At 40.4% G+C, this 25,648-nt stretch overlaps 1 protein-coding gene across 3 annotated transcripts in view; it reads left to right on the plus strand.

Moving 5' to 3' along the window:
* Positions 1–25,648, plus strand: part of CTNNA3 (catenin alpha 3) — a 554,150-nt gene that overhangs the window by 419,487 nt on the left and 109,015 nt on the right. For all 3 annotated transcript variants that reach the window (XM_077930540.1, XM_077930541.1, XM_077930542.1), the window contains one exon: positions 3,106–3,306. In XM_077930540.1, the coding sequence (XP_077786666.1) occupies positions 3,106–3,306 (201 nt within the window). The remainder of the gene's footprint in view (positions 1–3,105; positions 3,307–25,648) is intronic.

The raw sequence follows: 25,648 nt of genomic DNA on the forward strand, positions 1-25,648 counted from the left end.
ACATTCAGTTAAGTGTAATGTGTAGCTTGGCCCCAAACCTGGATTAGGTGCAGGTTTGCTGCTTTAAATGACTTGTGAATTGCAACCTTAATGTCAGTCTGCACTTACTATCCAACAAAGACACAGAGGACAAATTTCACTGCCACGGGTAGACATCACATTTGTGTCAGGGTTTGGTATTGCAGATATAAAGCAGTTACAATAGAATATTTCCACGAAACCAGTGTCTTCACCTGAGCAATTATGTAGGAGCAGCAGATGGCCATTATCCTCTGACAATATTTTATTGGCATCTCTGAAATGGATAGCACTTAGCAATGTATAATCTGATGTGATGTTCACTCTGTTATTCACATTGCACAAGAAGTAAAAACATTGCAGAGATGTCTGCAGTCATATAATGCTAATGGAGCAAGGGGGGGAACCTAAAATTTAAGTGTTCATCTATTTGTTTCAAAGTGAATTTAGTCATCCTATAAAAGCTGGTGAATTAACTGGGGCCCTCTAGCTATTGATGGAAAACTTGTAACAACATTATCAGGAGAGATGCAAAACTTCATCTTTACTTTTAAGGTGTCACTTCAAGTGACCTTGAAAAAGTTGTTTAGCTACCATTTTTTGGTCTTTCTCCCTCTAATTGTCAAGAAGATTGCCAGGTGCATGTAGTAGTTTACCAAGTGCTTGGACAACTTTAAGAAACCTCTCGTGATTTGCACATATATCCAATTGCCAGCACACCAGGAAGATGAGTCAAGACGACCAAATGTGGATAAATAGGTTATATTTATTAAATATAACAACTTGAGGATCTGCAAAACAAATTTTAACTAGTCAGATTTAACCAATATAACCAAATCAAATTAAGTCCGGGCAGGTGTTCATTAATAGAAATTACCCCCATCACATGGGCAAGTTAACAGTCTCACACTGTGTACACGCTACAAGGTTTCCTAAGATTCCTCCCTCCCTGCTGCGTGGACCTTGGGTGTAAGAGCCCAACAGGCACATTGTGGCCCCATTGGCCAACGTTCACCCCGATGTGTCCATCAGGCCAAAGGGCACCCCCCAGCACCTGCAGGCCATGCCTGACAACAGTGACTAAGGGATGCCCACAACCCAACACTGATTCAGATAAGTGTTCCATTCTTTCTGAAATCATCTCACTTGCCTGGACTACATGCCAACTAGCCAAATTTAAGGAACACCAACAAACATCACCCAGCAGTGTGGAGTAGGCAAAAAAGAGGAGACCCAGAGCCAATTAGGGTTTCCCCCCCCAAAAAAAATCCTACTCAGCCCCTGGAAAACAGACAACTAGTCTGTGGGTCCATGCTGCAAAAGGGAAGGAGGGTGGTTGCTGAATAAAGAAGAGGGAAGAGTGTGGGACAGAACAGGCTTAATAGCCTGTCACCACCTCTCCTCATTGGGCTAATCACTCTCAGGCCATAATGTCATGTGGCAAATACACCCATCCACCTATAAATGGGGTGATAGGCATTGTAACAATCCTTTCTCACCAATGTCTGACTAAGAATAGAGAGGTTTCTGCTGTTCAAGTGGTTCAGTTAAGGCATAAAGTTTGGAAGGCTTCCAGATTGAATGAATGCATGAATCTATGTAGGGATACCCTTGAAGATGCAGCCAGTGCAAAATGTTGCTACTTAACTGTTAAGTGAAGCCTCCCATCAGATCTGAGTAAATCTGAGCCAGATAGCCTTACTAGGTACCTAATTCAAATCTCATCTTCAGCCCTCTTTCTGCACTGTAGACCTTCTTTGTAAAGATTGCTGAGGGAAATGTATATGACATGCTTCAGAAATGCTATATGAATGCTAATGATTACAGAATCACCACAATAAGCCCGTTGCTTTCTTATTCTCTTTCTATGTAGAATATATTGTCTTTATATTCTTGTCCAATACTCCTTACTGTTTTTCTCATCTCTGGGAGGATAGATTTAAGTCTGTGAACCAGAGTAGTGATTAGCTGCACTCCTAAAATAAGTCAAAAAGGTCCCTTGGTTCTGGTAATTTCCTTATTAATAGACACTAATTTTAGTAAAGACTTATCCCTTTTCCTCTCCATTTTTGGCTGTTGTAGAAATCTTAGAAACAGAATTTATCTTTGTATCATGGGGAAGATACAAAAAGTACCTTCACACTGACAGTGTATGAGACCCACATGATCCCCAGCCCCACTTCAGTAACAATGGGGAAGTGTCAAGGATTGCCCCACTCCATGAGATCTTGGTGGCTCAATGCAATTTTCCTAAGTCTTCCCTTGTATTAAGGGGTCACTTTTCCATTTGTAAGGGGGTCCTGTTGCTTTGCTGTGCTTTCCTTTCCAGAGATTAGATGTGCTTTAGAGCAAGTTAGGCATCAACATGAGTCTTCTCATCCTATTATTTGAACATTGAAATTTAATATTTGTAATTTACATGGCAATGGCTAGATGCAAGAAAAATGATCTATAGTCTCTGTTGGAGGTTGTAAGTTTATTATGTGGGATGAAGTTTGACATTTTGGTCTGAAGTGATGGAGCATAAATAGAGATGATTGTTGGATGCCATTAATATTGTCAACTGTTATTCTGTTTTTGTTTAACCAGGCAGGGGTAGATTGTACATTATCTTTCTGCCTCAGATACCATCATGTCATGGGCTAACCTTAAAAAGTCAAGAGGCACGTGAAACTAATCTCAAGTGGGGGATATCCAGACTCCAGCCTTCACTCAGCTGTGAAGCTGACTAGATGGCCCAGGGCCAGTCACTTTCTTTTAGCCTAAACTACTTCACAGAACTGCTGAGAGAAGTCAGATAAAAATGTAATGAAACAAACAAACAAACATATTAAAATGAAATAAATGGAAGGAAGCTTTAAAAGACACGCCCCCTCAAAAAGGTGTGAGAAAGGATGGAAAATGTGTGATGCTTCAGGTGTTCATGAACATTTTACGCAGAGTTAGCTAAAGGCTGTTTGGACCAGCCTGCACTGACATAAGTGAAATGTTAACTTACATGCCAGTGGACTGGTTTGATTAATTTCATATATCCTCAGTGATAGCTTGGTCTATATAATCATGTTTTTCTGTTTCTCTTTCACACAGAAAGTCATATCCTTGAGGATGTAAACAAATGCATCATTGCCCTAAGAGAACAGGATGCCGATGATTTAGATCGTGCAGCTGGTGCCATCCGAGGGCGTGTGGCTAGAGTGGCACATATTGTTTCTGGTGAGATGGACAGTTACGAGGCTGGGGCCTACACTGAAGGAGTGATGCGAAATGTGCAGTATCTTACAAATGCTGGTATGTATCCATTCTATCCTAGGTTTTGATTTGCGTTGAATTTTTGTAGAGAAAATCCAAACACCAGCAACTGAAGGGTTTTTGTTTTTTAAGGGTAAGGTCCATCCATATGAAGATAACAGCCCAAATTTCTTTAACTTCCATCCTGCCAGAGCTTAGTTTTCCTCCTTATGACACCCAGATTTTTACATTCTGAAGTGCGGGGCATGCTCTTCTTTGTATAGACCTAGCTATCGTAATGGAAAGAAGTGTCTCTGTTACAGCTCCAATCAAGTAATGCTTTGGATGCTTGACCCATAATTTGACCTGTCAATTTAGCAAGTGCTTTTGGAGTGTGGTGTTAGAATTCCTGCTCCATGATTGCAGTCATGGGATTGTTGTCTTTCACATGACGGTATGTGTTTTGACTCCACAGAGTGGGAAGTGATGGAGACAGGATGTTTGTGTTACTGTGTTCTGTGAAGTGGGACTTGTCCTTTGTTCTTTTTCTCTTTGCTGTCTGATGCTAGAGAGAGAGAGGGAGCCATGTTGCAGTGCTCCATGTGTGTTTCTATGTAAATAAAGTAGATTAGCCAAAATGCTGAGTTGTTGAGGTCTGTTACGCAAGTTGCATAAACTCTGCGGATCCCTAAGTGTACCAGTGTTGGTTGGCATTGGTCGCTGTGATGTTCGGGCTGAAGAAAGCTTATGAAGCTCTGAACGATCAACCAGGAGGGAGGGAACATGCCAGTCGGGCATGTGTCTCTGCCAGGGTTCTACTTGAGTGTAGGCAGAACTCCTGACATGTGGTGCTACTGCCTGCTTCAGCACAGTAAAGTTCCATAGCTGGGTTGCTTAGGGTAGATGTTATGGCCTGCTACTGCTGCCTCAATGCAGTGAAGCATAGAATCAAGTTGCCGGAGTGCATGAGTATTGTGACATTAGAGTGGTTCCCTAGCCAACCCTGCAAAGTAGGCTTGTAGTCCTGTGGAACCCATACTAGACCTTTCTTTTTGATTCTACCACCTGTGTTTGGGTCACATAGGGCAAGGGAGCACGAATCCTACTGCATGAATTTTGTATTCAAATATGCATATTCTCCCAAAACACACATTCCTAAATGTGTGTTTTTTAAAAGAAATATTCAAATTGAATACCTTTTGTGCAAAGAAATGCTTAGATTTGGGAAAGTGTGAAATCCAAAGCATGACTATATTCCAGTCCAGACATTAGTTTGGGAGGTGTGGATCCGAACAGCTCATATCAGAATTAACAAAAAAACTAATTCCTGAAGCATCCCCAGTTGCTTCTCTTTCTCCCCGTTCCTCCCTCTATTCATTCTTCTGTGACACTCCTCAGGAAGGAATAGGTGAGAAATCTTGTGGCACAACACAGTTTTCTCATTATTTCTTGAATGGAATGACTGGAAATGATAGAAAAAGCTCGGCTTTTGTGTAAACTTCAACCCTTCCTCATTGTAACTTGGTTCAAAGTCACTTTGAATTGGCACTGACTGCTGTTCCATTGCACATCTATGACAGTAATGTACCAGAGTCTAAATCCATATATAGCAAAAGGCAGCCATAAATAAGAGGCTTTTGGTTGCAAAAAAATTGGCACACTTCACTAATGTGTTACACACTGAGTTTTTAACATCTGAATCCAGCACCCTTAAATTATTCAACTAAAATTCATAAGAAACATTATTATAAATGGTTCATGACTTTTGGACCATATGTTGTAGATAAATATGAAATCCTAAAAGATAAGGAAAAGCATACTGAAAGCAAAATACAACTGGCTCTAAAAAGCTAGATCCAGCAAGCAATGATACAGCTAGTTTTTCCATGCAGAAACTAATCAAATATTTAGAAGCAGCTTGTCCAAATGTGCATCACTGAATCCATTTCTTTTCCAAGAGGGCCTACGTTTTGCTGTTACATCAGCAGCTTCTGCCTCAGAGGTGGTTACCCTCTTCAGCCAGAGATCATTGCCTTATTGCAACCACTCTGAAAATTGTCCCTTAGGGGCAAATAGTAGCACTGGGAAAAGCTGTAGAATGAAAGGTTTTAATAAGAGCTCCCTGAGTACCATGGCCCCTATCTGGGTTGAGGGCCCCAGTAGTGGTTTTTACTAATCAAGAATAGTGCCTGGTACTCCAAGTGTCATTGCACCATAGAGTTGCATAATGACAGCCCAATATTGGCAGTTTTATTTTCCTGTCCCTTTCCATATCGTGAAATAAAATAGCTGCAAAGACAGCAACTGGACACCAAATTCGATGTTGGGGGATCATTACATATGGCAGTGAAAATAAAACTGTCAATATTGTAATGCTATTATACAGCTGTATATTCTGTGCAAAGTTCTGGTCCCCCCATCTCAAAAAGGATATTGTAAATCTGCAAAAAATGTATAACCAAATGTTCACAAGATTGGAGCAACTCCCCTATGAAGAAAGGGTTTGGGTTCTTAGTTTAGAAGGAAAAAGAAGGTGAGGGGGTCATATTTGATAGAGATGTGATTGATAAACAAACAAACAAACAAATAAATAAATGGTGTGGACAAAGTGGATAGAAATACTTTTTCTCCCATTCCAATAACTAGATCTCAGTGTCATCCACTGAAGCTGAAATGTGGGAGCATATAGATGAACTCATTGACCATTCTCAGCCTTCCACCACATGGCATTTGTCATGTCTGGCACTATCATTTATTTTGAGAGAAGAGCAACAACATGGGAAAGGAAGGGCATTCTTCAACTGTGCAGTATCTGAAAACGTAACATAATCTACTGTTAGAAGGCCCTTTTTAAATTTTACTGCCTGTCAGAAAATACAGCAGTTAAAGATTAGGGAACAATTTGCGCTCTGATGACTGAATAAAGAGACAAACACACAGGCTGGGGTTGAACTGGGCCACTTTTATTCAGTGAACATAATGAGATCAGCAGAGCGAGTTAGCTATAAAGGGAGAACTGACTTGAACTACAACTGTAACCATTGGACAACACACCCCTGCCTGTTATAGGATTGTCATGAACTGGCAGAACTACGAGGAGGAGGAGAAGAAAGAGGATCCCAGGAAGGAGTGTAGCCAGGACTGGGACACACTGGGGCAAGCTGGGGATGGGGAAGGAGAGGTTGGTGTAGGAAGTACTCACAGGGGGACGGAGGATGACGAGGGGATGGGGGTCAGAGCACAGGACCCAGAGCCAGAGGAGTCCCTGTCTCCATGAACACGGTGGGCTCTGAGACACAGGGAGCAACTCCAGGAGGCAGAGGCAGGCAAGGGCCCACAGCCCAGCTCCCTCGGTGGCCAGGTGGGACTCATTAGCTCTGGGTTGTGATTCCTCAACTGGAGTAGGCTTGGAGCAGGTGAGGGTCATCTGCCTCGTCAAGCCCAGATGCTGCAATCAGCAGGCAAAATACAAAAGGGAAGCAGAGCTGAGGCGCTGTGTCTGCTCGGCTGCCCATGGTTCTCTGTGGGACTGTTCTTTGGTTTTTGACTTTGGACATGTGGATTGGCCCTGGACTGGGAACTTGGCATACTGACTTGCTGCCAGGTAGGCCAGGGGTTCAGGCCAGGGGTGCTGCTGGGGACTGTTTATCTCCACTGCTCTTTAATATCTACATGAACGCATTGGAAGTGGTCATTAGGTGTTTGATTTTACTGTTTTATATTTTGCAAACCAGTTTGAGGGTTTTCTTTTTAACAGTCAAGCAGTGTATGAAATAATAAATGAGCCACCATTTGGTGTTGCTTACTTATCATAGTTTGTATTGCTAACTTCTGGTTTGATTTTGGTCCATTATGCTGTGTTCTACACAGAAGATTCAAATTGCTGGGTATCTTTAGATGTATAAATATGCCAATTAACTTAGCGCAAACTTCATGCTTATATTTGTAGGCTCAACATCTGAGTCGAAGCACACTGATTTGTTTTAAAGGAAAAGCTTACTTTAATAGCCCTTGAATTGCAAATCATCCATAACCATTGATCTGAAGAGTCACAAATTTGCTGTAAAATACAGCTCCCCATTAAAGTTAGAGAAAGGCTCAACTGAATGACTGTGGATAAGAAAAGATGTGTCCTCAGAGGCAGGGCAGAGGTTTCACCTACAGGGCTGAGTGGTGATTTAATAGGTTTATAGATAAATCCTGTATATATTTGTCCCTTAATCCTGCCGAGTTTAGAGAAGAAAATATTTTCTATGTTCTCAGATTCTGAATTTGACAGTCATTCTGCCCAATCCTGTGCATGTTTCCTCAGAAGTAAGGCCCTTTGTGATCATTGGACTTAACTCCCAAGTGAGGGTAAACAGGATTACAGCCTGTTGACGCTGTGATGATTCATGGAGCTAAATGGGGCTTACCTTTGAGTAGGAATGTATAGGATTGCACTGCAAAGCATAGTCAATTTTGTTTTTTTCCTTGTGCTGAAAATTATTTGTCGGCTAGGGCAAGGAAAGCTCCATGACAATAAATGGAATTAAATTGCCTGCCTTAACAAAGCATGTCTGCCTTTTCCATTGCCTCCATAAAGCTTGCCTACCTCTGAAAAAAAGTTTTTCTGAGCATGTAGTCATTTCAATTTTTTAATACACAGTAGTATTCTGTGGCATTCATGCCTAACATATTATTAAATCTGCAATATATTAATTAGTTGATCACTTTTTCTGACATAATTTTTATTGGTTTGTTCACTGTTGAAAACACTTTTGTCCATCACTAATGGAGGACAGATTGTAGGCCCTGCATCAATAACAAGTATTTTCATAGAGCAACCTAATCCCTTTATGTGCATCAGAGGAAATTTCTAGTCAAGATGAGAGATTACTTAGAAATAGGTTTGTCATTAATTTAGGGCATATTTACATTGCAAAGTTATTGGGGATTCTCCAAAGAATCCCAGGAATTATGTTTGGGAGTTTGGTGAAATCTGCCTCTATTCCACATATGGTGGTTACAATTTTCTGTTCCTGATGCATACAGCTGTCCCGTATATTATATTTCCTGTTCCCTATTCTTAGTAAACTACTGTCTCTAGTTTCTCCTTATGTTCCCCTTTTGGAAGAATGTTTGAATTCTGTAAATGTGAGAGTTGTAATTCTTCAGGGTTCACCTCGCTCCTCGGGATCACAGGGAATGTCAACAGTGCATAAGCCCTGCTATTTGGCATAGTTGGGGGGCTGTCTCTGGTAACTGAATTGGGGAGTAATGAAACAGTAGCATATGTCTATTTAATGTATGGTTTTTGCATTTTTTACTGCCATGGGGGTGGAGGAGATGCACTTGTGGGGATTTTCTGCCTCAAGTGCCAGACTGGCCTTGGAATCTGTGCACCTTGAATTGGGGTGTGTGTGTGTGTGCCATTAGCTATTCCATCTCAGGTAGAAAAATCTTTTGTGTGAGCTTTCAGGTTTGTGTGCTACACGGAATCCAGAGTAGTAGCTATTTATTTCTTTAATTGAAAGCATTGATATACTGCTTTATATTTCAAAAATCTAATGTACAGTCTAAAAACAAACATAGAATCATAGAATTGTAGAGTTGGAAGGGACCCCAAGGGCCATCTCATTCAACCCCCCACAATGCATGAATCTCAACTAAAGTATCCATGACATATGGCCGTCCAATCTCCACTATAAAACATCTCCAAGGAAGGAGAGTCCACCACCTTCTAAGGGATTCCATTCCACTGTTGAACAGCTTTTATCATCAGAAAGGTCTTTCTGATGTTTAGTCGGAATCTCCTTTCTTGTATCTTGAAACCCTTGTTTTGGGTCCTAACCTCCAGAGCAGGAGAAAACAAGCTTGCTCTATCCTCCATATTGACAGCGCTTTGGGTATTTGCAGGTGGCTATCTTATTTCAGGGCTAGCTCAGTCAGTAGAACATGAGACTTTTAATCTTTGGGTTGTGGATTTGAGCCCCACCTTAAGCATTGCAGGGGGTTGAACTACATGACCCATGTGGTTCCTTCCAATTCTACAATTCTATCTCCTCTTAGTCCCCATTTATCCAGACAAACATACCCAGCTCCCTCAACCATTTATCTTAAGGCTTAGATTCCAGGCCCTTGGTTATCTTGGTTGCTCTTCACTACACACATTCTAGCTTGTCAATACTCTTCTTAAATGGTGGTACCCAGTACTGGACACAGAACTCCATCAGTGGTCTGACCAAGGCAGAATAGAGCGGGACTATTCCCTTGATCGGGACACGGGTGGCGCTGTGGGTAAAAACCTCAGCACCTAGGACTTGCCGATTGCATGGTCGGCGGTTCAAATCCCCGCGGCGGGGTGCGCTCCCATTGCTCGGTCCCAGCGCCTGCCAACCTAGCAGTTCGAAAGCACCCCTGGGTGCAAGTAGATAAATAGGGACCGCTTACTAGTGGGAAGGTAAACAGCGTTTCCGTGTGTGGCTCTGGCTCACCAGAGTAGCTTTGTCATGCTGGCCATGTGACCTGGAAGTGTCTGCGGACAGCGCTAGCTCCCGGCCTCTAGAGTGAGATGAGCGCACAACCCTAGAGTCTGTCAAGACTGGCCCGTACGGGCAGGGGTACCTTTACCTTTTTATTCCCTTGATCAGGACACTATACTTCTGTTGATGCAGCCTAGAATAACATAAGTTCTTTTTGATCCTACATCCCACTGTTGACTCATGTTAAGCTTGTGGTCTACCATGACCCCTAGATCCTTTTCACATGTACTACTGGCAATCGCTTCTATTTGTGCATCTGGTTCTTCCTGCCTAAGTGTAGAGCCTTACATTTGCCCTTACTGAAATTCATTTTGTTAGTTTGGGTCCAGTTCTCCAATCTGTTAAGGCCATCTTAATCCTGATTCTGTCTTTCACAGCATTACCTACCCCTCCCAGGTTGGTGTCATCTGCAAAGTTGATGCACATCCCCTCAATTCCTTTGTCCAAGTCATTTATAAATACATTGAATAACAGTGGGCCCAGGACAGAACCCTGCAGAACTCTATTTGCTACTTTTTTGCAGGGTGGTGAAGAACCATTAGTGAGCACTCTTTGGGTTCTCACTATATCATTAAAATGAAAACACAACGTAAAAACCAGTAAACAGCAATATAAAAATATAGAAAAGTATATAAAAGGGAATAAAACAAAAATTCTGAGGATTTAGTGACATAAAGCCAGGTCCAACCTTACGGGTCAGGGAAAGCCTGGGAGGAGAAAATGATATGTCTTCACAAGATATCTGAGGCAACTGATTGTTGCTGTTTCACATATGGCAGTACAGGATCAACAGCAGAAAATGACCATTTTCAGGTCACTGCCCTGTGATATTCTATAGGATGCAATGCCATTAATAGAATTTCTCCAGGTGATATATGTGACCTTACCAAGGACAGGTGGTCCTTCAGGCAACCTTGATCCCAAGTTGTTCCAGGCATAATATATTAACAAGAGGACCTTTGGCATAGCCTGGTAGCTGATCAGCAGCTAATGCAATTCTCTCCATGTAGGTATAATAGGTGTGCATCTAGGTGCTCCACTCAACAACCTGACTGCAACATTCTGCACCAACTGCAGCTTCCAGATCAATCCTAAGTAAAACCTCACATAGAGTACATTACAGTAGTCCAATTGTGAAGCTACCAATGCATGAATCACTGTAGCTAAGCTATCCCTGTCCAGGAAAGGGCATAGTTGGCAACCTAAGCTGATGATTGCTGGCCCTCATCCAGTGCGCTACTGCATCCAGGCACGGATTTAAAACATGGCATAAAACATAACATAAACTGGTTATGGTCAAGAGATGGCCTAGGATACTTGGTTTCCCTGACCAGGTAAGACATTATATATTAGATTATACTGTTTTTTTAATATATATATATTTATTTATTGATTTTCCATTTTTAACAATATTATAAAATCATATCACCTTTTACAAATTTTAGCTCTGCCGAGCTTTTGACTTCCCTCCATTTCATTTGGACCATCTAAATTCTACATTTATTTTAAAACTTAAAGCACAAGTAGAAAGTTTATTCTTTTAAACGTTGCAAGCTTTATCGCAGTCCAGCTAGTGCCTTTATATGTTTACGATGATTGTCTATGTATTGAACAAATTTATTCCATTCTCCCTGGGAAACTTGGTCACTCTGGTTTCGGATTCTCCCCGTCTGCTTTGCCAATTCCGCATAGTCCATCATCTTTGTCTGCCGTTCGCCTACCATTGGTAATTCTTGCTGCTTCCACTTTGGGGCTAATAAAATTCTAGCTGCCATAGTGGCATACATAAACAATTTCTGGTCAACTTTTAGTATTTCTGCTCCTGTCATCCCCAACAGGAATGCTTCCGTTTTTTGGGGGAAAGTATATCTAAACATTTTTTTAACTCATTATAAATAATATATTCAATTATACTGTTGAATGCCACTACAATCTCTGAGTATGTGAGATTCCAAGGGTTCCAGATGTGCTTCTGTGCTTTCTTTTGGGAATGATGCATAGGGGAGACTGTAGTGTCTTTGTGATATATGGTTTATTTATACATATCTGCAACCTGAGTCTACGATTGAGAAGTTCAAAGCACAGTCACCCAAAGAGGGTATTGCTTCTCCCATAGCTGCAGTCTTGGATCCAAACAGACATCAAATGTAGTCTCAAAATGTTGCTCTGTCCCTCCTACTTCCTGCTTTACTTCTAGGTCATATTACTCTAAGTTCTGGCTCTATCTGCTGAGGGAAAGGGGCCCCACTCTTTTGGCATCTCACACTGAGTTCCTTTGATTGTCTTAATGGCCCATTCCCCAAGCTATTACCTTAACCCAGGAATCTTAGCCTAGCTTTTAACACTTGTATATTCCAGGGGATTAGATGTGTCTAGCACACAACTTAATACACATGGGTCTAGCACCCAGTTTCAACACCCCAAGCCTTAATTAAATTCTAACACTTACTGGACTCAGAAATTTTAGTGAGTCTGGCACCAACAAACACAACAATACAAATACAGTGTTAGGAGATGACCAGGTTAGAGCAAGTGAAGAGACAATCTTCTGCTTTTGGAATGATTAAGTGAGTGAATACTCCAAAGTGTTCATTGGATTAACCCTTTCACCCCCCATTCTACCTGCTGCACTAGCTGCTATAAGAATGTAAAAACATTTCATTGTCCATTCAGTCATATTTGCATAGAGCTCCAAAATATGAATTCAAATACAGCCAGTATCTGGGATCTTCAGTACACCAGGAATTTATATTCGCACTTCAGAGTAGCAGTCCATCCTTGTATCACATCTACTACTCTGGATCCTTTAGAGCTTGCAACTCTGAAAGGTCACACAGAAACATGGCAGAAATGGGTACAAGAAAAGAGAAGTTTCACCTTCCCATATATTACTAGCAAATAGCATTATGACTTTGCATTACATCATTAAAGAGGTACTAAAGAGCATTATGATGTTGTATTACATCATTAAAGAGGTATTATTTTCTAGAGAAAAATTTGACCAAATGTTTCCCTGTGTTATTCATCCAGACCTTGGTATGCCACTTTTCCTTTATAAGCCAAACATTTTCCCTTTAAGATGGAAGGGAGTATTTATAGCTGAAGCTTCATAATACTTAGTCCCTATTTCATCCTCTATTCCTAAATTGTAAGCTACATTTTCAAAGCACACCTACATACATGTATATATTTGGGATGAGTGAGATGGGTTTCCTGCTATAATTATATTTGGGGACCCAGTCAGATTATAATTATGTATCATAGTTCTTCCTTCTCATATTTTCACAATAGTGCCTATCTATCAAATTTCTATTTCCAGACGCCAACACAGGCCCCATAATTTTATTGCATATTATATTCTACAGCAAAGGTCATGCTGAGTCCATTAGTTTTAAATGATTGTAGAATCAGTGGGCAAAGATTCACTCCCTAATCTATACAGTCTTTTACCTCTGTTGTGCAGAGACCTAGTCTGTGCCAGAACTGATGGTTGTACTTCTTTTTAATGTATTTTATCTAATTGGATGTGTATCCTTTCCTGTTCCCGGGACTCGGGGAGGATTATATAACTTTATTTACATCCTTTGAGCAGCCCGGACCATGTAGCAGACAGGATGGGAAATGTTCATTTTCCCCATCCCCACTAATTTCAATTGCAGACCTTTTAAGTGGATTAAATGCATATGCCCTCAACTGTTCTCTAAGTCACTTTTAAGCAGTCAAAGAATACAAGGCACCAGACAGTGAAGGTGAAGCCTGTTGGTTGTTTGCAAAGGTGGACCGATGGGTGAGCTTACTTGACATTTTGCACTCCAGAAGAGATGCTTTATATTCAAAATTGATTATGTATCCCACATAAATTTAGTTAACCATAAGAAGAGCCTGCTGGTTCATTCCAGTGGGCTATTTAGTCTAGCATCCTGTTCTCACAGTGGCCAACCTGTGGGAAACCATCAAGCAGGTTTGAAGCACAAGAGCACTCTCTGCAACTGTGGTTTCCAGCAACTAGTATTTAGAACCATTGCTGCCTTAACTGTGGAAGCAGAGTAAAGTCATCAGGGCCAGTAGCCCTCTCCTCCGTCCATTTTTCTATTCCTCTTTTAAAGCCATCCAAGGTGAGCATCACTCTCTCCTGTCGGAGCAAGTTCCGTCATTTATGCACTGCATAAAGAAGTACTTTGCTTTATCTGTCCTGAATCTTCCAACATTCAGTTTCTTTGGATGTCCACAAATTATGTGTGTGTGTGTGTGTGTGTGTGTGTGTGTGTGTGTGTGTGTGTGTCAGTGTCAACCTTACTAGGGAGTAAATTTCATTGGACTTACTTCTGAGTAAACATGCTTAGAGGTCTATTTTAACAGTTACTTCTGTTCTAGTCAATATGCTTGCTTTACGTACATTGAAGCTTTAATTGAATAATCCCAGTCATTCAATTTACATGATAATGTTAATTTGTAAGATGCCACAAGATTTTATGTTGGCTGTATTGTCTAATACATCTACCACTTAGGAAGTTGTTAGGCTTGCACCGTTGGTAATGCTGCATTATACTAACTTGAGCCTAAGCGCATTGAGAAGAGTGAGACTTGCTCTTAGGATAGCATAGGATTCAGCAGTAAGACTGTTTTTCCTTACCCATTCTGAAATAAAGTCAGCTAAATTAGGTCAGCAGCAACACAATCTTTCCCCAGTAGTTTTCTTGATTCTGAATTGCTTCCCTGTAGTGTTTTAAATTCATCCCAGTTGAGTCAAGCCTGGGCACTAGCCTAATAGTAGCAGTTGTTAGGAAATAGCTAGTGCTATATAGATTGAGACTGTTGACTGTTGAGACTGACTGGGGAATAGAAATCAGAATATGATGTTTAATTGGGGAAGTAGGGCAGGTTTTTAGAAAACAAACTGGAGTGCTAGAAGAAAATGCAACTTTGCGCTGATTTAACAAATGAATAATTTCTCTGAAAAGTTATTTCTCTCCCTTGAGTTCAATTTCTATAATGCACTCTGTGAGACAATAAAAGCCTCCAAATTATAGTGAGAACTAAGTTCAGCATCATACAAGTAACATAGATGAAGGTGAGAATCATTGTACAATCTACCTACTCTATATACCATATAACATAAGGAAAAGCCCAAAAATGTACTGAAGAAGGCAACAGAGGAAGTGATGCTTGCTTTTGTGAAGAGGTCCTCTAAATTATCTCCAAGTGTACATTTTGCATGGTCTTGAAACAGCATCAAGGGTTGCACCCAATGTAGTGCTACGCTTAAGTCACTTAACGATATACTCATCCCACTGGTGAACTGTTTTATGCCAGTGGGGCATTGTTGCACAAGAGAATGCATAAGCAGATTTCTGGTAACTTTGTTGCACAATGAGATCAACTGCTGCATTGGACTGCTCTGTTGCTGAACATTTGAGCACATGTCTTCTACCACAAGAGCCCTTATCCTACCAGAGAACATTGGACACAGACCCATATGTCTGGCTTCCACAAACCCATCAAGAACATACAAAATCCACTTTGCTTTATAGCAACTCCACCCCCCCCCCACCGCCAGTGATCAGGGCAGATGGTAATGGCAGCCTCGCAGAGGCTGGACTTTCCTGTTCTGAATCAGCAGTTATTTGTTTTCTTCCCCACTGTATCACTTTTATTGGAATGAGAAATATGACAGAGGGCAATAAATCCTTTATTTCTCTTCTAAAACTGGGAGCAGTATTAATGAAAATTGCACTGCAATTTAGAACAATTTGAAATGAATTAGTTATATGAACAATCGTCTAGCATCTCGTCATACTTAGACAATTGTAAAGAATCCGTTCTAAGAACTGAACAGAAAGGGGTAATGAAGCCTGGGTTTCAATTGCCAGAGCTTGGGAAGCTGTCAAATTGGTGACATTTCTTTGTAATAAAATTATAAACAAAATCCCATGTGGATATATAAACTGGTGCATGATATAAAAAGCAAGACAGGAGAAGTTATTTAATCACCTTTTGAAGGCTGAAGGAAGCTCACATTTGATAAGCTGTACCTCATTTTTAAAAGGGCATCACAGAAATAAATACCATTCAATGCAAAGCAGCCACCTTGCCATGGCACTAAAGGTTCTTCAAGTCTTCAGAAAGGTTAGTTGTTGTGATCTTTGGGAAATTAGGATGGTGCCCAGAAGGAAAGTAACGAGGAAGAATAGCATCATTGCCACACCTACTATAGCTGCAAATACAATAACAAAGGCAAATTCTAGGAAGAAAAGTCTTTAGTTTACTACATGGTGGATTTCACCACAATTGTATAGGCATTTCTGCTGACAGTAATGGCCTCCTTTAGAACGTTATGCCTTGAGTATGTGCAAGGTATTATCAATCACTGCTTTGAATCATTTTGATTGCTCCAACTAGAATTTAAGAATTCTAGGGCTGGCCGAAGTCATTGTGCTGCTCCGGGTTGATGTTTTCATCTAACTAAGATGCATCTGTTAAAATATTTTGTAACCTGAGGCAGAAAATCCACAAGAACGTCTCTCCCAGTCTGGAAGGAAAACTGCAGTAACAATCAAACAACTAATAATTTGTTTCCCTTTTATGATATGAAAAATCAGCTGCCTGTGGAGGTCACTTCACTCTGCCTAATGGTACGACCAGCCCTGGAGGACAGAGACCTCCCTGGCTTTTTACTCCTACCATAGTGACTTAGGCAGCAGCAGTTGGGGTGTATGTGTCACACGTCAGTTTCCTTCCTGTAGACCTCTCCACACTCATCACCTGATTGGCACCATCACCTACGAATGTTCATCTTCCATGTGTAATGAATGAGGATGTGGCTTAGAGGCAGCGATTTCTATCCCATCCTGTATTCACTGCAATCAGTGCTGTTTCCATTGTCCTATAGTTTAGCTTCCACTAAGATCTGGGTTATTCATCTTGCTATGCAAAGAACATAACTTAAAACATAAATAAAATTCAGGTCCAGAGACTATTAGGCACTGCAAGAATCACACAGGATTTAGCCTCTACAAAGAACAGTCTAAATATAATGAGCTTCCTTACTGTTACTAGAGCATAAAGAATTATGAGTTCCACAGGGTAGCATATTGAGATGGCAGCATTACATCGTTAGTTTCCTTATTCACATAAATTCCACAATCAAACCATACTGATCCAGAAACTGTCCGTCTTCCTATCACTTTCTGAAAGAGAAGTGGCCCAGAATACATTTTTTTTCTTGTTTTATCTTTCTTTAACAGCCTTCTCCTACCACCTGACCATGGAAACTTCCATATGTATCCCTGATGCATAATTCATAAGGAATTGCTTTCTCTGAATCAGAGTTCATAGTTTGTGTGTTTAAAAAAATTATAATGGCTTTTAGAGGGTAAGAGCAGTGAGAGGACAATGTGTGAGCCTGAAGTTTGGGATAGTCTATTTAAAAATGCAATTGCATTTTCTGCTAAATTAGGTGCTTAACTCCATGATTAAAGTAAGTGTATGTATATATTTAATACTTATTAGTTGTTGGAAAGTATTCACTTTGTGAGTCCTTTGTTTCCTCTTTCCTAGCAAATAAACTATTATAAGGCAATTGCTTTCAAGAATGTTATATAATTCTACCTTCTGTAAATTGTTCATGTAGTAATCTTGCCAGCTGTGATTTAGTGAGGCCAGGGTTATTTTGAGCCTTTGGAGAAATTACTAGGAAGAAATATTGCCAGCATATCAAATGAGAGTATTTTAATTTTAATTTTTACAAATACAAAAGCCAAAATAATCAATGAGCAAGAAAATGCCCTGAATCCTTTTCACCCACATGCTATACTAGGGAGTTGAAGTTTGATAGCTCAGTTGGTAGAGCATGAGACTCTTAATCTCAGGGGTGTGGGTTTGAGCCCATGTTGGGCAAAATATTTCTGTATTGCAGGAGGTTGGACTAGGTGATCCTCATTGTCCCTTCCAATTCCACAATTCTATGATTCTCCAAGTGTGAAATCTTAGGCCAGGAGGAACTTAAGGTAAACACTCGAAGGAAGCCTCCTGATAAGAATTTATAGCTTCCTAATTTGGGGATGGATACTTCATAGAGAGCTCAGTTCAGCTGAGAGTATGGGTTGGTTATAGAATCACAGAGCTGGAAGAAGACCCCAAGGATCATCTCATCTAACCCCCTGCAAAGCAGGAAACTCAATTAAAGCATTCATGACAGATGGCCATCCAACCTCTGTTTAAAAACCTCCAAGGAAGGAGAGTCCACCACCTCTTGTGGGAGTCTGTTCCACTGCTGAACAGCTCTTACTGTCAGAAAGCTTTTTCCGAATGTTGAGTTGGAATCTCCTTTCTTGTAACTTGAAGCCATTGGTTTGAGCCCTACCCTCCAGAGCAGGAAAAAACAAGCATGCCCCCTCTTCCATGTGACAGCCCTTAAGATATTTGAAGATGGCTATCACATCTCCTCTCATTCTCCTCTTTTCCAGGCTAAATATACCCAGCTCCTTCAAGTATTCCTCATAAAGCTATTTCCAGACAGTTCCTCTGCATGTGTTCCAGTTTGTCAACATCTGTCTTAAATTGTGGTGCCCAGAATTGGACACAGTATTCCAGCTGTGGTCTGACCAAGGCAGAATAGTGGTACTATTACTTCCCTTGATCTGGACACTATACTTTTGTTGACGCAGCCTAGATACAGTATTTCCATGAGATACTGTTTCTATGACCTAAACTTTTACATAGAGGATGTAGTGGTATTGTATCAATAGCATCATAGACAGCCTTCCTCACCAGATGAAGCTGCCACATTTCCCAGTGGGGCTTCCAAAAAACAAGTTGGACCTTCAGCAAAATGTTGCAGTGTTGGAAGGCTCTTCTTTAGTGTTCCAGCCAACTAACTATGCCTTTTCCCATTTCAATCTCTCTGGGCCTCTAAGGATTGGCAGTAGGACTGCTTAGCCACATCCATCAGCCATTAAGTGGAGGCTGGTTTAGGTGGTTTGCTTACCTTTCCTCTCAGGGTGCAGACTATGCCTTGTGCTGTCACAGCCTGTTTTTGTTTTTAACTTAGATTGGGGGGGGGGCAGCATTGTGGGCAGAGTAGTGCATTTCCTGGTAACAGCCTGGCTATGGTTCTGTGCATTTAGCTCTTTGAGATACACCTATGGTTTGTGATTCTACAATCTTAGTAGTGTTAATTCACTAGAGGAAGTCACTGTAGGCCAATGCATGCAATCAGCAGATTCAAGTGATTTTTCCTGGACTGTCAGCAGCAGAGCAAGACAGCACTTCCTGTTTCACCTCAAGCAGTGAAATAGGACATGCTGCCCCTTCCTCAGGCTGTAGGTGATGAGGGGGGCTGCATGTTATAATATTAAATATATATTTATATAAATTGTCCAGTAGCAGCTTAGAGACCAACTAAGTTTGTTCTTGGTATGAGGTTTCGTGTGCATGCACACTTCTTCAGATACTTCAGATAATGTCTCCTGATGGAAAAAGAAACTGCTCCACCGCTTCTAACATTAAAAAATAGCTTGCTTGCATGCTCTTTTTCTCTGTGCAGCTTTGTCCTGTTGTTTCCTGGCATGGATAATATTCAGATATGAAACTCATCATGACTACTATCTGACATGGTGCAGTCCAGGAAGTTTTGCCTTCAGTATCGCCTTGATTCTGCTTGTATAGTGACCCTGAGAGTCAAAGGGAAAGTTGTAAGTGGCCCTGCTCCTTCCCCTCCCTGTATCAGGGCCTCCAAGGGTCACAGGGAAGAAGGCTTTAGCCACATCCCTCAACCAGAAGGCCCATAGGTGTTTTGAGCCTGTGTGCCATCTCAGCAAGAACAAAGCCAGTCTGGCCACAGCATCTGTGGGTGAATGTACAGAATCTGGTTTTGGGAATGCAGTTTTGTTTTTGTTTTTTAATTATTCAAATAACACACTCTCTTTTCCTTTCAATTCTGCTTTTCAAATGTCAGATTTAGGGTTAGGCCAGGATGCAAATCTAACATCTAAAACATTTCCATGGATTCTGTGACTTAGTTTGAATGGCTGGGAAAGGACTGTAGCTCAGTGCTAGAGCACACGTTTTGCATGCAAAGTGCCTAAAGTTCAATAACTTGGCATCTCTAGCCAGGATTGGGAGAGACTTCTGTCTGCAACCCTGGAGAGCCACAGCCAGTCAGTCGAATGTGCTCCTGTCTGAAACTATTGTTGTGAATTTAAACTTTTTTAGTGTTATCAGTTTATAGAGTTAGCCTTTAGAAAGATTTGGGCAACCAACAAACCTGATTACTACACTTCAACACAGAGTACACCTATTAATTTAGTGGGTTCATTTTTTGTTTGGGTAATTAAAGTACAAAGTATTGAGTTCTTTTCCTATTTTTATTAATAAACATCTCAAATAAACAAATCAAAGCTTAGATTTTAAATTTCAATACTTCAAATAGGAGAGCATTGTCTAGGTTCCCTGTCTAACAGGAACTTGTGTAAGATTCTGCCAGTTAGTAGGTACAAGCAAGAGAGCTTCAGATGGTAGAAAGCATGTATGTTCAAACCCCACATCATAGTTACAGTCTCTGATAATCCTATCACATGAAGAAAATAACTCAGCTCAATTCAGAATACAATCAAACAATTTTAATGTTTCTTGAAAATCCTAAGCACTTAATAGTATATTTTATTAGTTAATTTGTATATTTTAACTAATTTATCCTCCCTAAAGTTTCTTATGATGTTAAGCTAAGCAAAGAGACACATATATTTCTTCTAGATAAGGGGTGATAGCCAATGTTAGCCATAATCAAGAGACACATTAAAAGCAATGGACAAGTAACTAAAGTCCATTATTTTCAAAGGGTCTAACCTAAGTTGAATATCACTTAAAGTAAGATCCACATTTACTTTTGACAAGTCTTTAGCAGGGCTTTTTTAAAGCCAGAACTCAGTTCCAGCACATCTCAGGTGGTTGCCATTGCTATTATAAGTTCATAGTGAGTTCACCTCATTTTATAGTTCACATTTATAAGTTCACCTCATTTTCTAGAAAAATAGCACTGGTCTTAAGCATAACATCAGTACATCAGCTTTATATGCCTAGCCTTATTGTTATATACATATATTGGGTGGGATTCAATTAAAGCATCTGGACAAGAGAGAGCATGGATTTTGATTAATTTAATTTTAATTTTAATTAATCCTTTATTTATAGTGAAACAACTTCAATGTTGTCAAGATGTTTTCAATTAAGGAAATAGAATGTTGTTGTTGTTTTAACCTGGAAGTTCTAAATAATGAAAATGGGAAAAACAACTCAATGTATAGTTTCAGGCAGTTTATATAGGTCATATATTTCCATATTAAAAGCTGGGAGAAGTTACATTTTAATGACTTAATTTCATGTGATTCTTAAATTACAGTACCTGGTATAAACCTCTAATTAGAGATAATTACTGTTTTTTTTTACCCTTCCCATTAACTTAAGCAGTAGGAGATTTCAGAGGCTACCTATTACTATCAGTTACTGTGTGAAGAGAATGTACCAGAGACTGAGTGTTTTATGGTGTCTCTTTATTTACAAATGTACATGCTGAACAAGAGGAAGTTCACAGATTGCACTAGCCAGCCAGCGCCCCCCCCCAACAATCTTGTCCTTTGAGCCCTTGAAGGCTTCTTCTTGAGAGTAATCTAAAAACCCAGATATCTGACTAGTCCCCACCCAGATAAGTGGGATATGTTTAGTAGCTAGTATCCACCAACCACCTTTGCTCTTTTAATCAGATATCTTGCAGCATTCAATACCCATTGAGCTATTTAGCTATTAAGTTACCAGAAGCCTAGAGAAAAGGTAATCTCCTTATTTAAGGGCCATAGCACTAAAGTCAATGGCTTGAGTTGAGTGTTCATACTGAACTACTTAGATCAGAAAAGATTTGGGTCTGCTACAGCTATTTTGTTTGACTTGAAAATATATGTAATGGCATAAAACATTTGGAGATGACAATGTGCAATAATAGAGATGACACTGCAAAGGACAGGAAACTGACAAATAGAGTGTTATCTTTTAGTGTGTCTGAGCTCATTCTGGAGACTGGTTATTAATCTTAAATTTATACTCAGTTTAATATCTTCCTGGTGCCAGTCAGATGAAAATTTTCTTGGCAACTGGCAATGATGCATATTCACTGGTTTTCAGTTTAATTAAGAACCTTGGAGTTTTATTTTGAGTCCCTCCCCCCCCTTCACACTTACTGTTAAATGTCAGCAGTCTGCCAGGAAAGGTACCTTGCCATGATTAAATTATTATTTCAGTTATTCCAAGTTATTTACTGTAATGACTACAGTATTTAAAAAACAACAACCACAACAACAACCACCACCTAGAACAACCTTTTTCACAGATTAGATTTACCCCAGGCTGTTCAACCTGGCTTAACATGGTTGATTTTTGCTAACATATTTCCCATGGGGGGAAAATATCTGTTTTTCTGTTTCCAATTAAAAGTTCAGATATTTTAATCAGATTTCAAGGAAAATTTTAATTGCTAAGCTACCAGTTCAGGTATAGTCTGAGTTCTGGCCACACCCATGATGTCCCCTGCAGATGTAGCTGAAGAGGGTATATTTTCCTTTTTCTCTCCTAAAGATTTCTCAGGTGTTTCAACTAAGGTTGTTCACCCAAATCCAGTTCTAACTTCACTTTAGTCAAAATGCTAGTGATAATTTCAGTTAATACCAGGTACAATCTGACCACACTTGAGTTTCCCACCTCTGAGAAGCAAGGTGTCATTCAGAAAATGAGGGCTGTGACAGGAATGAAATAAACCAATGTTTCTAGAAGAATTGCTAGATTTTTATGTGAGGGGGTGGGATGTATTCCTTACATCAGCACATGTGTGGAATGAGAGAAACTATTGTGAGAAAGCCCTTCCAAAGGGATGACAAATTATCACTGTCAAACAATTCTGTTAAAAGTGGAAATGTCGGGAGGTATGTTAATATGTGGTGCGTAGGCTACTCCCCAAGGAACAGCTGTGTTAATCTGCCACACTTTAAAGGCTGACAAATTGATTATGGCATGGGAAGTTGGATCCCTCTGGATCCAGTGATTATCACTTCAAAAGGTGGGTTGGGTTGCCCACCTGTCAGTCACTGATATTATAACATCACTTAAAGTTCATGCCCTATCCTGTATTCCAGATTGAACTGCCAAAATTCTGCAGTTTGTGGATCTGTTGCCTTTTTTGTTGCTGTGCAGCGTGACAGAAAAGGTGACAAATTTTAAAAGCACCATATTTTGTCTGCAAAAGAAGGATGAGGAGCGCATGTAGCGTTTCATCTATATAACCTGTGGAACATCTAACATTTTCAAATTAATGCTGTTTGTATGGTATGCAAGAGAACCTGAATGAGAAAGTGGCTTTTACTGGCCTGGTTTTCTTTTATCTAGTACTTCATTTAAGTGTTTTTAAGAGCAAACACAACTTTATTGTGGTTTTATTAAAACAGAGAAAACGAAAGCCATCATGGGCATATTCTGAATTGGAATAATGTCTTTTCAGGCCACAGTTGAGCCCTGAAAAGCTGAGAACATGCTGTCAAGTAACTGGGCACATGAGGATTAAAAAAATGTTCTTTAAAACTTCAGTTGAATTCTGCATTATGTGCTGTGTGTAACAATCATAAAGCAATGGAAAGAAGGCAGCCTTATACCAGGTCAGAGTGCAGGCAACTCCCACCTACTTACTTTCTAGGCCCATGCACATGAGTGAAATCACGTAAAGTGGGGAGCACCCTTTACACAGCCTCTAAACATCCTTTCTGCCATTCTCTCTTCAATCCAGACCAAAAATACTGTATCCAAAACAAGAATTGAAGCTCTGGGGCTGGTTGGAGCCTGGAGGATGCACAGGAAAGTGGCTGCTGCACTAACCTGGACACCAACTGTTAGGCGGGGGAGGCGGAGCAGTGTAAACAAAGCCCCACAGTGCCTCCGGTCTCTTTGGGGCTTCCTTTGCCCTCACTGGAGTCTGGGGGCTCTGGGGAGGGTCTCCTCTCCTCACCATTTCCAGATTTGATTTGAATTATTTATTTCCCGGTGCCACATGTATACAGTGGTACCTCGGGTTAAGAACTTAATTTGTTCTGGAGGTCCGTTCTTAACCTGAAACTGTTCTTAACCTGAAGCACCACTTTAGCTAATGGGGCCTCCTGCTGCCGCTGCACAATTTCTGTTCTCATCCTGAAGCAAAGTTCTTAACCCAAGGTACTATTTCTGGGTTAGCGGAGTCTGTAACCTGAAGCGTATGTAACCCAAGGTACCACTGTACGCCGTTGTGCACCCATGGTGTGCAATTGGGGGGCGGCTGTATTTGTTTATCTAGAACAGTATATTCTACTCTTGAATGGTAGCCTCCTTCAGGGTCTCAGGAAGTAAGAGGACTTCTATCTCTTTATCTACTGGAGATACCAAGGGATACCTGAGACCTTAAGAATGCAAAGCTTGAGCCATGGTCCCTCGCCATGGGGAAGATAGAAAGCTCTAAGCTCAGCATATGAATGGGCAATACTTCTCACTGCCTGGAAGCACAGTAGAAAGTCAACAGCCAGGGATGGATTAGTCAGATCATATCGGATACCTGTATAAAACCCATCTCTGTTAATGTCCAATAGAGCATTTACACAGAGAGGTACTGGCACTCTCACCTTACACAAAATAAAGAGAATATGTTTATTTTCTCTCCTGATTTTAGACTGGCTATTGGTACTTAGCATTTCCTTGCAGGTGGGGCTATGGCTACTGCTCACAGTGAGCTGTCACCATGTTCTGAATTGCCAGGAGTTTTAATTGAGCCAGATGCAAAAGCTGGAAAGCTGTCTGATCTTTAGTGCGCTCTCTCTCTCTCTCTCTCTCTCTCTCTCTCTCTCTCTGCCACATTCTCTTTAATCTTCTTTTAAAAAAACCCCAAACCAAACTATTTGCACTTTTTGGATACACTATTACAAAATGCCAGTTGCCTGTGATTGGGTTTTCTTGGTTAACTGGCCTTTGCTTCATATTGGCTAAATTTAATTGGAAAGGGCTGCAGCCCTGTGTACAATCAGGCTGCGTAAATTCCGCTAACTTCACTGGGTATTAAAGCAGCTGAATGTGTGCAGCACTGCAGCCAAAATCTCAATGCTCTTACTTGGCTTTTATTTTTAGCCTTATTGAGCAATTATGCTTTCTGATCCAAATAATGCTGCATGTTTCCTATATTGACTTGGTCTGTCTTCTTTTTTCACATGTGTATCATTAAGTGATATAAAAGTTGTCAAACTGAAAATGTGTATAAAATGTAAACTAAAGCCTCCCAGGTTTGACTTGAATTCCAATACAGTTTAACTTGAATCAAAAGTAGAATATTTAGAACTGGATTACTCTTTGAACATGCTGTCTTTGAAAATGTGATCTAATTAAACATTGTAGATGTGGCATATGCATTTCCCAGGAAATTATAATAGAACATGCATGGAAGTGTTAAGCAATAAATACAGATGCCCCAGTTCTACTGGTGGACATGTGCCAGTTGAAGTAGGCTTCATTCCACCTGGGCATCCCTAGGTAGATGTGGAATAGCACATGCAAATAGATGCTGCATATGTTGTTCCTTTCCTAATCTATGTGTGGAGCTGTGTACATAAAGCTTCAATCAGAAAATCAGTGATAGCACAAGGGATGCTTGAGGAATTCTGATACAAATTGACCTGCTCCACATCTCCCATACAAATGTGCAGCTTAGAACACTGTTATCCTTCAGATTTCACACTTCTTCAAGCTTTGCAGTGCTGATCTTTGCTCAAAATGTGTACAAAAATGCATGTAGCACTGCATATTTAGAATTGGGAGAAAATACATTG

The sequence above is a fragment of the Podarcis muralis genome, chromosome 6 (assembly GCF_964188315.1).
Source record: "Podarcis muralis chromosome 6, rPodMur119.hap1.1, whole genome shotgun sequence".
NCBI classification, from domain to species: Eukaryota; Metazoa; Chordata; class Lepidosauria; order Squamata; family Lacertidae; genus Podarcis; species Podarcis muralis.